This window comes from Saimiri boliviensis, chromosome 3, assembly GCF_048565385.1.
Source record: "Saimiri boliviensis isolate mSaiBol1 chromosome 3, mSaiBol1.pri, whole genome shotgun sequence".
Classification (NCBI taxonomy): domain Eukaryota; kingdom Metazoa; phylum Chordata; class Mammalia; order Primates; family Cebidae; genus Saimiri; species Saimiri boliviensis.
Window position 1 is genome coordinate 49,671,059 of NC_133451.1, and position 14,675 is coordinate 49,685,733.

Genomic DNA, 14,675 nt, shown 5'->3' on the forward strand with positions numbered 1-14,675 from the left:
TCTGAGTGGCCCCAGGAGGGCCCCAAGTACAAAGACACTTTAGAACTTGTCGAGCATCAGCGTGAAAAGCTGGATGGCTTCTTAGCTGGGAGGCCTCACTGTTATGCGCTGGACCCTCCTGAACTAACCACCTGAATGACTTCGGCCAAGTCCAAAAGCTGTGGACAGGGGTAGGTGTAACCGTGGCCAGAGCTGTGCTCACGGACTGGACCGCTGCCAGTCCGCCGCCAGCACAATCCTGCTCCAAACTGCAGGCCTCACACCTCACCGCGCCGCAGCCACCCCTAGCACAGAAGAGTTGGGAGCACACAGCATTACTATTAAAAGGGCCTCCAAGTCCCCACCTGGTGCGCTCTGCGGCAGGCGTGGGGAAGAGTTGGGCTGGGGCCAGGGTAGCGAGAGGGGGTGGGATGGAGGATGCAGAGCTGTGATTTCTCGGTAAAGCGTGGAGAAAGAGGGGGAGGAGGCCGGCATCCCCGGGAAATTAACAAAACCTACACTTTGCAAAGTCTCCCCCATCCTCCTCCCCCGCGTTCTTCCCCGCGGCGCGCCCGCCCCTCCTCGCTGCTTCTGTTGTGACTCCGGCAGCCTATCCCGAGGGTGGGGAGCTGCCGAGGAGCCAGAGCCGAGCGGTACTCCGCAGCATCACGTGCTGGGGTGGGGGCTATAAAATACCCAAGCCGGGGCGCCGGGTGGGGGACGTAAGGACCAGCCCTCTCCCGGGACCCCTTTGTTCCCAGTCCAGACGCCAACACCTCTGCGCCCCCACGGGCTTGACCGCCAGTGTCTGCGCGGCTCCTGGGGTAGAGCTCAGAGCACTAAGGGGAGGAGGGGTCGCCGCGACCGGTCGGGCCTTCCAGCCACCCACCCTCGACATGTCGCGCTCCTTCTATGTCGACTCGCTCATCATCAAGGACTCTTCACGGCCAGCACCGTCGCTGCCTGAACCGCACCCTGGGCCGGATTTCTTCATCCCGCTTGGCATGCCGTCCCCATTGGTGATGTCCGTGTCCGGTCCCGGCTGCCCATCCCGCAAGAGCGGCGCGTTCTGCGTGTGCCCCCTCTGCGTCACTTCGCACCTGCACTCCTCTCGGGGATCTGTGGGCGCCGGCAGCGGGAGCGCAGGGGCCGGGGTTACCGGGGCCGGAGGCAGTGGGGTGGCTGGGGGTGCAGGGGCCCTGCCTCTGCTCAAGAGCCAGTTCTCTTCGGCTCCTGCGGACGCGCAGTTTTGCCCGCGGGTTAACCACGCGCACCATCACCACCACCCCCCGCAGCACCACCATCACCACCACCAGCCCCAGCAGCCTGGATCGGCCGCGGCGGCGGCGGCAGCGGCGGCGGCGGCGGCGGCGGCCGCGGCGGGCTTGGGGCACCCGCAACACCACGCACCTGTCTGCGCCGCCACCACCTACAACGTGGCAGACCCGCGGAGATTCCACTGCCTCACCATGGGTAGGGCGGGGTCTTTGGGCCCCTGCACTCCGCGCCTTACGCGCTCCTGGAGCAAACTTTCCACCTCCGGTGGAGGAAGTGGGAGACCCGGCGGGACGGAGTGGAGAGGGAGGAGAGGCTTTTAGTGTAACTGTAGAGTCCGCCACAGAAGTTCTACGGAGGTGGAAGTTAGTTTACCAGTTTCTTCACTCAGCCTGGTGCGTTTCACTCCTAGTACCAGGTGCTCGAGTATCGCCTTTTTAATATTGGGGCCTTAGGGACCTCGAACGTCACTGCGGAGAAACAAGAGGCTGCTTGAGGGTTGGGGTGGGTGTGTTTGAACCTGTGTGGCAGCCCCGGGTCTGGGCTGGCTAAAGCGTTTTGACGTTTTTGGCTAAGCCTGCATGCTTCTCCGATAGGCTGAAAGAGAGTGCGAATCCCAATCCCTCTTTAATCATCCGACTTCGCGTCCTGCGCATCAAAGACCTTTATTTGCTTTGCAGGTCTCTTTTCTCCCCCACTAAGAGAGATGTGGCTGGAAATGGGAAAGGGATACAGGTGTTCGGTTGGGCTTTCCGGGATGGGTCCCTAAAACGCATCCTAGTTAGCACGTGGGGTGGGAGCCTTACCTCTTTGCCCTCTCTTCGCTTGTCCGCAGGAGGCTCTGACGCCAGCCAGGTACCGAATGGCAAGAGGATGAGGACGGCGTTCACTAGCACGCAGCTCCTGGAGCTGGAGCGAGAATTCTCTTCCAATATGTACCTGTCTCGACTCCGGAGGATCGAAATCGCCACTTACCTGAACCTGTCGGAGAAGCAGGTGAAAATCTGGTTTCAGAACCGCCGAGTGAAGCATAAGAAGGAGGGGAAGGGCACGCAGAGGAACAGTCACGCGGGTTGCAAGTGCGTCGGGAGCCAGGTGCACTACGCGCGCTCCGAGGATGAGGACTCCCTGTCGCCGGCCTCGGCCAACGATGACAAGGAGATTTCTCCCTTATGAGGGGGAGGGGGGCACCTCTCTCACATCCCCCACTCCTGGAAGACCCAGCAACACCAATGCATGGGGGCACCAGGGGCCAAAATCCTTGCTCGTTGCAGTGGTCCCATTTGGGGAAGAAACGAACCTGGAAGTTCTGGAATGGACAGGCCGGGCCTGATCTTTCCCGTCGCCTTCTTGACCTGTTTATTTGGGGCTCCAACTCGAAGTTATAGATTGTTTTTTAAAAATGTAAATAACCTAGAATTCAACTTACTCTCATCTTGTAACAGAGGAAAAACAGGGTTGGTTTAAGTTTAACACTGTATGGAGTTTTTGAAAGCGCATGTCATTTCCCCATCCCTACTGTCTTTCAGAACCTGATAAGAACACGGGGTTTATTGATTATTTTCTGTTGTTGTTTTCAAACAAAAACACCGAAGTTGCAAATAATGTAGAAAATTAGACCCTGTAGGTCTTGCTTTCTGAAATTTCCCCTGGGGAGAATTTAAAATCTAAGTCGCTGGAAGTCCTTTTGGATGTGAATAGTTTTATATAAAATTTATATTTATATTTATTTAAATAAATGAAACAAAACCATGATTTGAAATTGGTGGTATTTGCTCTCCCTATCTCCTCCTGCCCCCTCCTCCAATGTCTAGAGAAAGACAGGCATGGGGAAAAAGCTGTCTGAGGACTTCAAGGAAAGTGTTGAGTAAAAGCTTGGTAATGGGAGTCTCTTGACTAGAGGAGTTTGTGGCTGTATAGGTTTTCTATGTAACAGAAACTTTTGCCAAGGAGACACCTTTAGTCATGATTGCACCTACCCAGTAGTGCTTCTCCATCCTCAAAATAGGCAACTTCCTCACAGTTGATAGGACAAATCACTTCATTTAGAATGATACACAGGTAAACCTTTCTTTAGCCAGAAAGGGTAAAAATCCCCCATCTAGTATTTCTTTTCTTCCTTGTACTTCCTCATCTCTCTCAGTAGGAAAACTTGAATTATGTGAAGGAATTTGTAGAGTCAGAATAGTTTTAGGAAGAGCAACAATCTATCAAACAGGCCAGAAGCAAACAGTGGAAGCTTAAAAATGATGTGCGAGCAAAATGAGCTAGTTTCCCTCAGTGTTGAGAGAACAAAAAAGGGTAGGAAATATTCTGTTCAAAGATTTATGATCTCACTTTTTCAAAGCAGTGCAGAGATGCCTTTAGACCTTTGAGTTTCAGGGTTTCTTTTCCTGGTCTCCCTAACATTCAGTTAATTTGTCTCCCTTCTAGTCCCGTCCCCCAACCACCCTTCCCATAGCCTAGTGGAATCACTTCCCTTAAACCTGGTTCCCAGGAGACTTTATTCCTAGCTCTTCCCTCAGCAGGGCAACCTGGCTCTCTCCACAGTGCAGCCTGGGCTTGTTATCTTAGGGAGAGAAGTGAAGAAGCTGGAAACAGGAGAAGGAAGAGATCTCATTCCCTGCAAGCTGAGCCCCATTAATCCTCAACTAGTGTGATTTCTGATTAGGTTCTATAAAGATGCCACCCAATAGGTTCAAGCCACAGGAATTGATGATGACACACATACGCAAGGGCTTTAGGTCTGATTTACTTGAGGCTGATGGTACTGAACCTTATGCGGTTGGGGATCTAAAACCGGCCATGGTTTTCTCGGAGTGTTGTCTTTCTCTAACACACATACACTAAGTAGGTTCAGAAGGAAAATCCCTCTACACACACACACACACACACACACACACACACACGGCCCTGAAGGAAAATCTCTCTTCGACACACACACACACACACGGCCCTGAAGGAAAATCTCTCTTCGACACAAACACACACACACACACACACACACACACACACACACACGGCTCTGAAGGAAAATCTCTCTTCGACACACACATACACACACACACACACACACACACACGGCCCTGAAGGAAAATCTCTCTTCGTTCTGGCTCCAGCATCGGGCAAGGGACGAGGGCCAGCACTGTGTCAGGCTGAAAAGGGAGCTGCTGGCGATTTGTGCAATGTGCTGAGCTGGGTCTTGCGCCAAGGTCCCAGAGAGCCGGCTCACTACTGCCCAGCCTGAGATGCCCAGGCCTCTGGATCTCTTTCCTCCCGTCTCTCACACGCAGAGCCCCGGGCTCTTCGCCCTGCCCGCCACGAAAGGGAGGAGGCAGGCCCGCTGCCTTTTCAGGCCTCTATGCGCGTGAGAACAGAGGTGGGAGGAAGGGAGTTTTCAGGCGCAAAGAACAGGAGTTTAAGAGGACTAATTTCACCGCGGGAAATAAGAAGCACAAAGAACGCCTGCTGCTGCTCTTTACGCTCGTACCCGAAGCGAAGCTTCCTCTGGGCTGTGGGGACATCCCTCTGTCCCCGTCCCATCCACATGCAGCCCGGCTCCTCTGGGGTTGCGCGCTCGGGTTTAGACCTCCCGTAAGTCCTGACTAGCCCCCATCCCAAGCTGTAAGCTTCGTCCGGCTCCCGGATCCCAGGCCCTGCGCTCGGAACGCGGAGCCACGCACTTGGAACACCTGGTACCGCGCTGTGCGCCCAGCTCTGCCATGTCGCAGAGAGCCACGGCGCCAACCCTGCTTACATGGTTTGGATCTGCTTGGATGCCCCAGCCCCTCTTGCTCTGATCTTTGGGGAAGTTCCCTAGGGAAAGGAGAATAAACAAAGTATTTCTCTCCGAAGCAAAAATAAATAAATAAATAAAAATTAGGTACAGATACCTGTTTAGATGTTGGGACACCCTCCGTAGAAGAAAAGTTTCCCCAGGGTTCCCAGGGAAGTCTTCCTTCTAGGACATCCGATGCAGAGTAGACTTTTTTGAGTCACTTTTGGAATAGAGTATGAAGTCTCTTGCTATGCTACAATAAGTTTCACATGTTCCCCAAATCCCCGCCCCTCAAAAAAAAATCAGTTGATGTTTTTGAAGTTTTCAAATCAGAATAATGCTTTGGTATTCTGGAATCGGTCTGATTCTAAAGGCCAACAGTTTCACTTTAGTTTAGGAACATTTAAGCTAACCCTCAGAAACTCACATTCCCAGTATAAATAATCTTGATATCAAACACTGATTTAAGAGGAAAGTTTAAGATGTAGGGGGTCACCCTTGACAATTTCTCTACCTGGGAACCACTGGATACCCGTTTCCAATATGCCCCACTTGAAAAACAAAAAAGAAACTGTTTCCCCAGAGCATGACCTCTTAGAGAGGTCATGGAAAGAAAGAAAGAATGGAAAGAAAGAGAATTAAAATGAGAATTAAAAAGCAGGAGCTTGCTCCACCAAGAGAAAATCCGTGGGTAGCACTAGCTTAGTGTGGTTGAGCCCATCTTTTTGAGAACAAATATCATGTTGGCTTTAAACAGGAAAAGAGCTGAGGGTGGAAGGCAGGGTGGAGAGCAGGAAGGATGACCTGTCACCCATATGCCCTGGCCCAGCCCAGACATTTGGAGCATAGAGAAGGAACAGAGACTTCCCCCCTTCACTCTCCCACTCAGCCACCAACAGATGTCGAAGGCCAAGAGCCTGATACTGATGGCAAACTAGGCCAAAAGCAAAGGGGACCCAGTAGCTCATTCTTAGGGTGTCAGAGGGCCCATGTGATGGAGACACTGATGCCCATAGATCTCTATTCCTCTGGGCTCCTTATTCTGAAGTGGTCATCATAGCTCAGTTCCTTTCCATCTCCCCTAAAGAATGAATATCCAGTAATTTTAGGAGAGACAAAACACTTGAAGATGGGAAGTCTTTGATTTCTGACCTCCCCTTCCTCTCCTCATCGCCTCTCCCTGCATCTCCCACCAATTTTGTCCAGTTATATCTGATCAGGATTAGAAACGCAGTTTGCCTGGCCCACTCTGACTGTGGTCAGACAATTGCCAGAAAGGTGGAGGTTCTAACTAAAAGCCGACACAGAGGGCAACTGGGTCTCTGTATGTGTATGTGTGCAGTGCGTGCATGCATGAGGCATGTGTGTGTGTGAGACAGAGACAGAGAGGGTGCCTTGGTGGTGGTGATGCCGGTGAAAAAGAGTGATTTTTACCAGGTTTTCTTTTTCTTTTTGCTTCCCACTTGTGCCTTTCCTGCAGGTTCCACTCGCTTTTAATGGCACTCCTTGAGAGATTTCTTTGAGAGAGATGGGGAGGTGCTCAGTGTTGGGTTATGGGGAGGAAAAACAAGCTGAACATGGAGAGGGGACATGGAGAAGAGCTTGGGGGCAGGATCTCAAGCCCAGCCTTCTGTGTGTGAGAGAGCGAAGGAGAATAACACTCCAATAGAACCTATTTGCTAGAGGAAATTGGGTTTAAAGGAGCAATCACTCCTTTCAAAGGAGCTCCTCCCATCTTCTCCAAACACAGCCCAAAGCTGTCCTAGACGATGAATGCAGCTCAGTGCATCAAAGCAATTGTTCCTATTTTCATTATTCACAGAGAATCTTTGAATGTACCTGTTAAGGTGACAGACCTTTTAAAAGGGAACACTTTTTTCCATGCAATTAAATGGTGCATTTACCAGGCTTCTATTAACATAATGTAATATAAATCTATTTTATAAATCTTTAGGCTCACATTACTGAAAATTGAGCTTCTCTTGAAAATATGCCCACGTCTCTTCCCTAAATCACATAGAATAGAATGCAAAAACTTGCTATTCTATGCTACCTAGAAATATTAAAAGTAATAGAATCCTTTGTATTGTCTTCTGTTAATGGTAGGGCTATGAAGAAAAGGGGCAACTTGTCTCATAGAAGATGAGGAATTCCACAAGGACCCAAGGCTTCTACACCCAACATCCTGGCACTTGGAGTGGGCAACACAGGCTGGAACTAGGGAGGGGCCAAAGAAAAACAGAAACTTAAAGACATCTCTTAGGATCAGAGTTGAATCAGAACTCAGATAAAAAAAAAAAAAAAAAAAAAAAAACCAGCAAAACTCCAACTTGCAAATAAATTTGGATTCCAGTTTCTTCTGTTTTGGGGAAAGCAAATCTGAAGCCTGTGAGATCTCTAATGCTACTCCATGTGGTAATAAATACCCTTGTCTGTTGCCATAGGCAGACTACTTATTCTCAAGTAGTACCCTCCAAAATCCTGGGGATCCTATTGTCTCTGAAAATAGTGTTTTGTGCTCTCTTAATATACTGATGTCAATGCCACTCTTCGGCAGTGGGTGCTGCTTTTCTTCAAGCTGAGCCCTATGTTTTCCTGAACCCTTGCTGTATCTTTGTTGAGCCTTCTAAATCCCAAACCCAGGAAGGCCCCAGGGGCTCCCCTGAGTGAATCCTAACAGATCGGAAGTGTATGCTGTGTGCTTAGGAAAGTAACTAGTTTCGGATTAATGAAGCAGTGACAATTTCAATCTGCTTAAAGACGGAGGTTGGCACTGCCCAGGCCTGAGCGTGGGGAGCTCGCCAGGCTGGGCTTTATATTGTCCCCTTTTCTGAAGAGCAGACAAAGATGGATAGAGAGACATTGAAAAGCAAGGGGAGTATTTCAAACAGTCCCATAAAGCAGGCTGTCACTTTAAGACAAGAACCATAGTGCTTTGATGACTTTGTATTAGCTGCACCATTTCAAATAGGAGACTTAAGTCTCTAGCGAGAGGGAGGAAAGGGGAGAGAGGAGAGAGAATGAGAGAGACAGAGAGAGAGAGAGAGAGAGAGAGACAGAGAGAGAGAGAGACAGAGAGAGAGAGAGAGACAGAGAGAGAGAGAGAGAGAGAGAGAGAATGAATGTAGTAATATTTAGCCTGTGAGCACTGTAGCGAAAGTAATTCTAGGCAACTACTTGGTTTCTGAAGTTCAAGGAGAAACCACCCACAGCAGGTGCAGAGAAAAAAAGGCAGGTGGGAGTTGCTCACGATGGGAAAGAGCTCCCTGCCTGTGAGTGGCAGCCGGCTCCAAGGAGCTGAAGCCAGCTTGGTCTCAGTTGGCTGGGAAGGGCTCGAGCAGGGTGAGAAGCTCTGCTGGCCCCAGACCCTGAAGGATTATAATGGAAATTTTTGCGAACGTGAAAAAGAAAAAATAGGAAGGAGAAGGAGTGCATGCTTTTGGATACCTCCTTCACAAACCGTAATTTAGATTGTTTGAGGTCAAGCAGCACCCAGCCACCTTCCTCCTTTCCTTCTTCATTAATTAATAAGAACAATTAATTATTAGGATTTTGAATGTCAGTGCTTCAAAATGCCTTCGGCTAGAGGCTGATGAGTTGCTTAAGCCATATATATAGTTTAACTTGGGTAAGGCAGTCAAGACTTAGAGGTGTGTTTGCTGTCAGTCTGTCTTTATTTGGGGAAGGGGGGGGGGCTTAGCATCTGCTTCCCTAGTGGTCTCTTTCTGCCTGCATTTCTCAGTCTTGTCTCCTTCTCCTTCTGCCTTGATATCAGCCCCCGCTCCACCACCCACCCTTTGTTCTCCCCGCCGGTTTCCCCATCCAGTCTCCCCTAGCCCTGGCTCAATCCTCCTAACCTCAGGACCCCAGCTCTCCGGAAAAAGAGGAGGATGCTAAAGTTGCCATTCCTACTTGGGTCCCTATTTCGGGCACCGGCGACCCACTGTATCGTCGGTGTCAGAAAGTGAGTGGGTGGGCAGTAATGTAGTTTCACCCGCTGGATCGATAGTTATTGACAGCCTAGGGTTTTTTTTTTTTTTTTTTTCGTTTTCCTGCCTGTCAAAAATTTCTTTCTCTTTATTTTCTTCTCTTTTTTTTTTCTTTTTCTTTCTTGGATACGGGAACGAGGATCACGAAACAGCGCAAGCTTTGAAGGCCGGCGAAAAGGCTCCCCAGTCGGTGGCGCTGGAGGGAGAAGCGTTTGGCCACTGTTTCACTAGGCACTATTTGAACCTTGCAACATGTGGTAATTTCTGGGGCAAGCTGAAAAGGGGGGATTATGTAGGAGGGACACAAGGAAATTAGCCAACGGTTAATTTAACTCGTTTTCTGCTAGACTTTTCGATACATCCTAATTGACTGAGGGGCAGGTGAAGCTCCCGCCCCATGCAGGCTCATTCACGGTGGGAATAAATGGCTCTTTCTCGACTCACACTGCTCACAATATATCATCAGGGAAAAGACATGCAATGAATATGTTGATTTTTTTTTTATTAATGGAATTACACCCTGCCATGCAGGTGTGAGGGTAAAAACCTATACTGCAATGAAATAAGATTAACAATGAAATTAGAATTTTATTAGCTTTATATGTCACACAGACCTGGATTTGAACTGTCAAAACAAGCAACAAGAAAAGATATTCTGAACGCAGCCCTGTCAATCAACCAGGAGATACGAACAGCGTGGTTCTTCGGCGACTCACTTGGACCTTACGTGGGAAGCAAGCGGGTGGAGGACCTCGCGTGGGCAAAGGCTTGGTCTCTGGACCTGCAGGTAGTAGATGAAAAACACCACCTGGGTTCGGGAGGCCCGGCCTAAAAAAAGGCTCCAGCACAGGCTAGAGGGGCCTGGATGGCCCGAGGCCGCCGAGATGTCAAACGCATGGGCCGGGCACTCGCGGCCTGCAGGCCAGATTTCGGGTCCTCCACATCAGCTGCCTAGGGCTGGCCGTGACCCGAGGGAATTGGAGAGAAAAGTCCAAACGCTGGGTGAGAGGCGGGGTAGGGCGCCCTTTGGAAACCGCGCTGGGTTTTGTTACTCCGGGGCCCCCGGAGCTTCGGCGCAGCTACCTGGGTCTGGCAGGCGCAGAGGTGCCCTATGCAAATGGTTCACTATTAGGCGAGAAAGAAATACTTCAAATGGCCCTTTGTAACCTTCTATAGAAAATCGAGGTACTCTGCATGACAAAGCACAATTAAGCTTTCTATTCAAGAGTTCTGCAGCTGGTAGCCCATTGGGAAAGTGGGAGGAAACGCGAATATATTAATAGTGTGGCGAAAGTTTTTTTGTGTGCGTGTCCTTTTCTACGTCGGAGGCGGGGACGGGTGGTGGGTGGACGCAGAGGGGAGGAAGGCTCCGCCTTGGATCCTTGCCACCTGAACGACGTCGCCTCTGCCCACGTGGAAAGCCTCGCTTGTCTGGCAGCCGGCTTATGAATGGTCGCCGCAACCCCTACGCTCGCAGCAGGGCCAGGAGGACACCGCGAGCACCAGCGTCCGGGCGGGGCGGGGCGTGTGCCCAGGCCTCGCCTCCTGGCCCTCTGTGAGCTGGGACGCCCTCGATCACCCGCGCAGGAAGGAAACTCCCCAGCCAGTGCGCTTCGCCCGGGCGCCAAGGCAGGGATAGCTGGTGGTGGGCACCAGAGAGCACAAGGTGACGCTGCGTGGGAAAGAGACGTGGAAAGGGCAGAGCCAGATTATCCGTTCAGCTCCAATTTTCTCCACGCCCCACTCACCCCACAGTTGAGGTTTGCTTCCTAATTGTTCATTTGTAGAGTCTGGAGGGAAAAATACGTTTTTGCCTCTGAATAAATAAAGGGTCCTTAAAACTAACTCTGCTGATTATTCTGCGTTTTCCCTCTGGATTTATTTCACCCTCTTCTGCTCTGCTGGATGTCCTCAGACATTGAGCTTTGTGGACAGTATCAGTTCCTCCACTGGCAGGTGCTTGCCTCTGGCTTCCTTTTGCGTTCGATGATAACGGAACAACCTGAGGACAGAGAAGTGCAGATACACTGTTTATGGGAATGCTGTATTGTTCCCGTTCTGGCAGTTGCTGCTGCTTCTCTGTAGAAATTCTTTTCCTCTCTGAGAGCCTATTTTCCTGGGCTCCAGCTTTTCACCAGGCTCCCCCTGTGCCTTCAGCCATGAAGTGGAAATGCCTTCTAGTTTCTGCTAGTCCCCTGGGTGCATCAAAATTATTAGTTCCCTAGCCCTACACACATCTCTGCAAATAGTCACTTGGTTGAAAAATGTCTTTTAAAAGCCTAGCTCACATTGGTTACCTGGCTCCTGATCAGCCATGTTATGTTTAAGTCAATCCCCTCTGTAAAAGCCAGGTCAACTGTCATCCTATTTTTGCTGGGACAACTCCTGTGAAAGGAACTCCACCCTGTGGCCCATTTCATTTTCAGACAGCTTTGATCGTTAGAAACTTTCTTGTGTTGGATTAGAATCTTCATTCAGTATTTTTTATCCATTGGGTTCTACCTAGTTCTTTGTCCATGGAATTTCTAAGTGTCTGTCCTCTTCCTATTCCCAGCTGTGAGGTAATTGATGACAACAACTGCATCTTTCATCTCTATATCCTTAGCATTCATCACAACGCCTAGCACATAGTAGATTCCCAGTAAATGCTAGCTGGGTCAGTGCATCATCTTACATCCACAAGTCTCTATCAGTTGCGTTGGTCATGGAGGACTTAGAAACAGCTATGATGAAATACAGCTTGAAGATGGGATATAGCTATAGGTCTGTGTATACATGTGATAAATATATGTAAATAGTTTTATAGGCTAAATATCATGTACATAAGATAAATGTATTGAGAAAGTTCTGGAGTTAATCTGCATGCTTTACCATTTACTAGCAGTGTGACCTCGGACAATTCACTTCATCTCTCTGATTTCCACTTTTCTCATTTATAAAACAAGGATAATTAATAGTTGAGAATTAAATAAAGATGTTTATTATTAAATAAGGAAATAGATGTGAAGATATAGTTATTTAGATAAAGTAGCCAGGGAAGGTCTGACAGGAAAAGTAACTTTGGAATAGAGACCTAAAGGGAGTGTGGGGAACTGACCACATCACTTGCTGGGGCAGGAGAATTCCAGACAGAGGTAGCAGCAAGTGCAAAGGCCTAGGTGGGAACATGCCTGAAATAGCTGGGGAACAATAAGGAGGGTGAGTGGTTAGAATAGAGTGAGTGTGTGGGGTGGGGAGGGGGAGGTCAGAGTGAGCCTGGAGTGGGTTCTATAGGTCATTGAAAGGACTTTGGCATTTGAGTTAACCGGGAAGCCTTTTGAGCAGAAGACGGATATGCTCTAACTTATGACTAATCAGGATGAATTCAGCTATCGTGTTGAAAGCAGATTTTCAGTAGGCAAGGGCAGAGAAGCCAGGAAGTTAAGATGCTGTCAGATTTAGCCAGGTAAGAGATGATGATGGCTTGGATCACGGTGGGCGATAATGGGAGTGATGACGGGAGTGATGAGAAAGGCTGAATTCTTGTATCTGTTTTAGTAGAGGAGTGGCCAGGATTTGCTGATAAACTGAATCTAAGTAGTAAAAGAAAGAAAAGGGTCAAGGATGATACCCAGGTCTTTATCCCTAGTATTTGTGAGGGAAAAAAAGGTTGTCATTAAGAAGAATATAGGAGAAACAAGTTTTAAGATATGTTGTTTGGTATCATAATTAAATATCAAAGTGAGGATATTACGAAGGTAAATGAAAAAACAAATCTCCAGTGAGATCCAGAATAGAGCAATAAATCAAGGAGTCATGAACATGATGATGATATTAAAGTCCTGTGACTAGGGAGAGTAAAATGTGGAAGAAGCCCAAGGACTAAGCACTAAATAACTCTAACATTTACAAGGCATGAAAAGAAATCATGGGGATGAGAAAGAATAGAGGAGAGAAGAAATAATGAGGTGAGCCCCATGATTGCCTTAGCTTTCTGCCTAGAGAGAATTTCCAGAACACAGCACAGGGACAGTAACTCGAACAAAAGTCAGCAATTTCCTTGAGTTGAGGAGACAGAATTAAGAATTAGGGCAGAACAAGGTGGCTAGAATTCACAGAACACAGTATTTTTGCAGGAGCAAATTGCTCAGGAAGAAAGCTCTAGCTTTTTGCCACTTTCAGGCATTAAAGATGTTGAAGAGAGGATGTGGTGGGTCCACTGGTATGAAATTCCAGATTCCCTTGGGTCTTCTAGTGGGAACTGTGATCAAGAGATAGTTGAACAGACTACCCGCTGCTGCTGTAGATCATATGGTAATGGCCACAGTCAAAAATGTCAAACCAGAGCTCAGAAAGAAGGTACATCCAGCAGTGGTCATTCAACAAAGAAAGTCATACCAGAAAAAAGATGGCATGTTTCCTTATTTTGAAGAGACTGCAGGAGTCATAGTAAATAATAAAGGTGAGATAAAAGTTTCTGCCATTGCAGGACTGATTGCAAAGGAATGTGCAGATTTGAGATCCAATGCTGGTAGCACTGCATTTATTCTCCAGTATATTTGTAAAAAACTTAAAAACCTGTTAAAAAGCATTTGAGCATTTGCTCCCAAACAAAGCTCCAGAAATCTGAAGGGGGTTCCCTTCAATCTTTCAGCTGAGTATTGGTTAGTACTTGCATATGAAGAACCTGCCTGGAGACCAGAGAAAGAACACTGGAAAGAAGTAGGCTGAACAATCCACAGAGGTCATGTTGGCCTGAGAATAGTTTGTGTTCCCACTGAACAGAAAGGCTTCCTGATGTACAGGGGTCATTTTATTCAAATATAATACTCAGAAGAGTACTATCTCAGTAGTAGATAAAAATTAGCCCCCCCAAATTAAAGACTACTTAGGTCTCACCTAACAAAGCTTAAAGACAAGCATCCAAAAAAAAAAAAATATATATATATATATATATTTTTTTTTTTTTCAAGTAACCTGAGTTAAGTTCAAAAATATTTAAAAGAATAAAAACAAAGACAAAACCCTAGAATCCAAGAGAGTATAATTCACACTAAAAATGTACCAGGTATTCAATTTGAAAATATTAGGATGGCTGGGCGGGGTGGCTCACGCATGTAATCCCAGCACTTTGAGAGGCCAAGATGGGTGGATCACAAGGTCAAGAGATCGAGACCATCCTGGTCAACATGGTGAAACCCCGTCTCTACTAAAAATACAAAAATTAGCTGGGCATGGTGGCGCATGCCTGTAGTCCCAGCTACTCGGGAGGCTGAGGCAGGAGAATTGCTTGAACCCAGGAGATGGAGGCTGCGGTGAGCCAAGATCGCGTCATTGCACTCCAGCCTGGGTAACGAGAGCGAAACTCCGTCTCAAAAAAAAAAAAAAAAAAGAAAGAAAGAAAATATTAGGCATGATAAAAATAGCAAAACACAACACAATGAGAAAAAAAAATCAACCAATAGAAGTAGACCCAGAAATGATATGTTTGATAGAATTGGCAGACAAGGACATTAAAAACAACTACTATATTTGAAAATTGCCCTCATATATTCAGGAAGGTAGAGAAAAACATGAATATGGTAAGAGGAGATCTGAAAGTTATATGAAAAAGACCCAAATAAAAATTATGGAGTCAGGTGTGGTGGCTTGTGCCTGTAACCTTAGCACTTTGG

General features: G+C 47.9%; 1 protein-coding gene and 1 pseudogene across 1 annotated transcript; both read left to right on the forward strand.

Moving 5' to 3' along the window:
• The first annotated feature begins 715 nt into the window (after positions 1-715).
• GSX2 (GS homeobox 2) lies at positions 716-2,989 on the forward strand. Its single transcript, XM_039468472.2, has 2 exons — positions 716-1,452; positions 2,090-2,989. Exons 1-2 carry the CDS (start codon positions 876-878, stop codon positions 2,428-2,430), a joined length of 918 nt encoding a protein of 305 aa, XP_039324406.1. The 5' UTR covers positions 716-875; the 3' UTR covers positions 2,431-2,989.
• A 10,202-nt stretch (positions 2,990-13,191) lies between these two features.
• Positions 13,192-13,596, forward strand: LOC120363557 (large ribosomal subunit protein uL14-like; annotated as a pseudogene).
• Positions 13,597-14,675: the final 1,079 nt, after the last annotated feature.

Coding starts and splice junctions, on each gene's coding strand:
- GSX2 (XM_039468472.2), top strand. CDS start 876: ATGTCGCGCTCCTTCTATGTCGACTCGCTCATCATCAAGGACTCTTCA. Junction 1,453..2,089: donor ATTCCACTGCCTCACCATGG/GTAGGGCGGGGT, acceptor GCTTGTCCGCAG/GAGGCTCTGACGCCAGCCAG.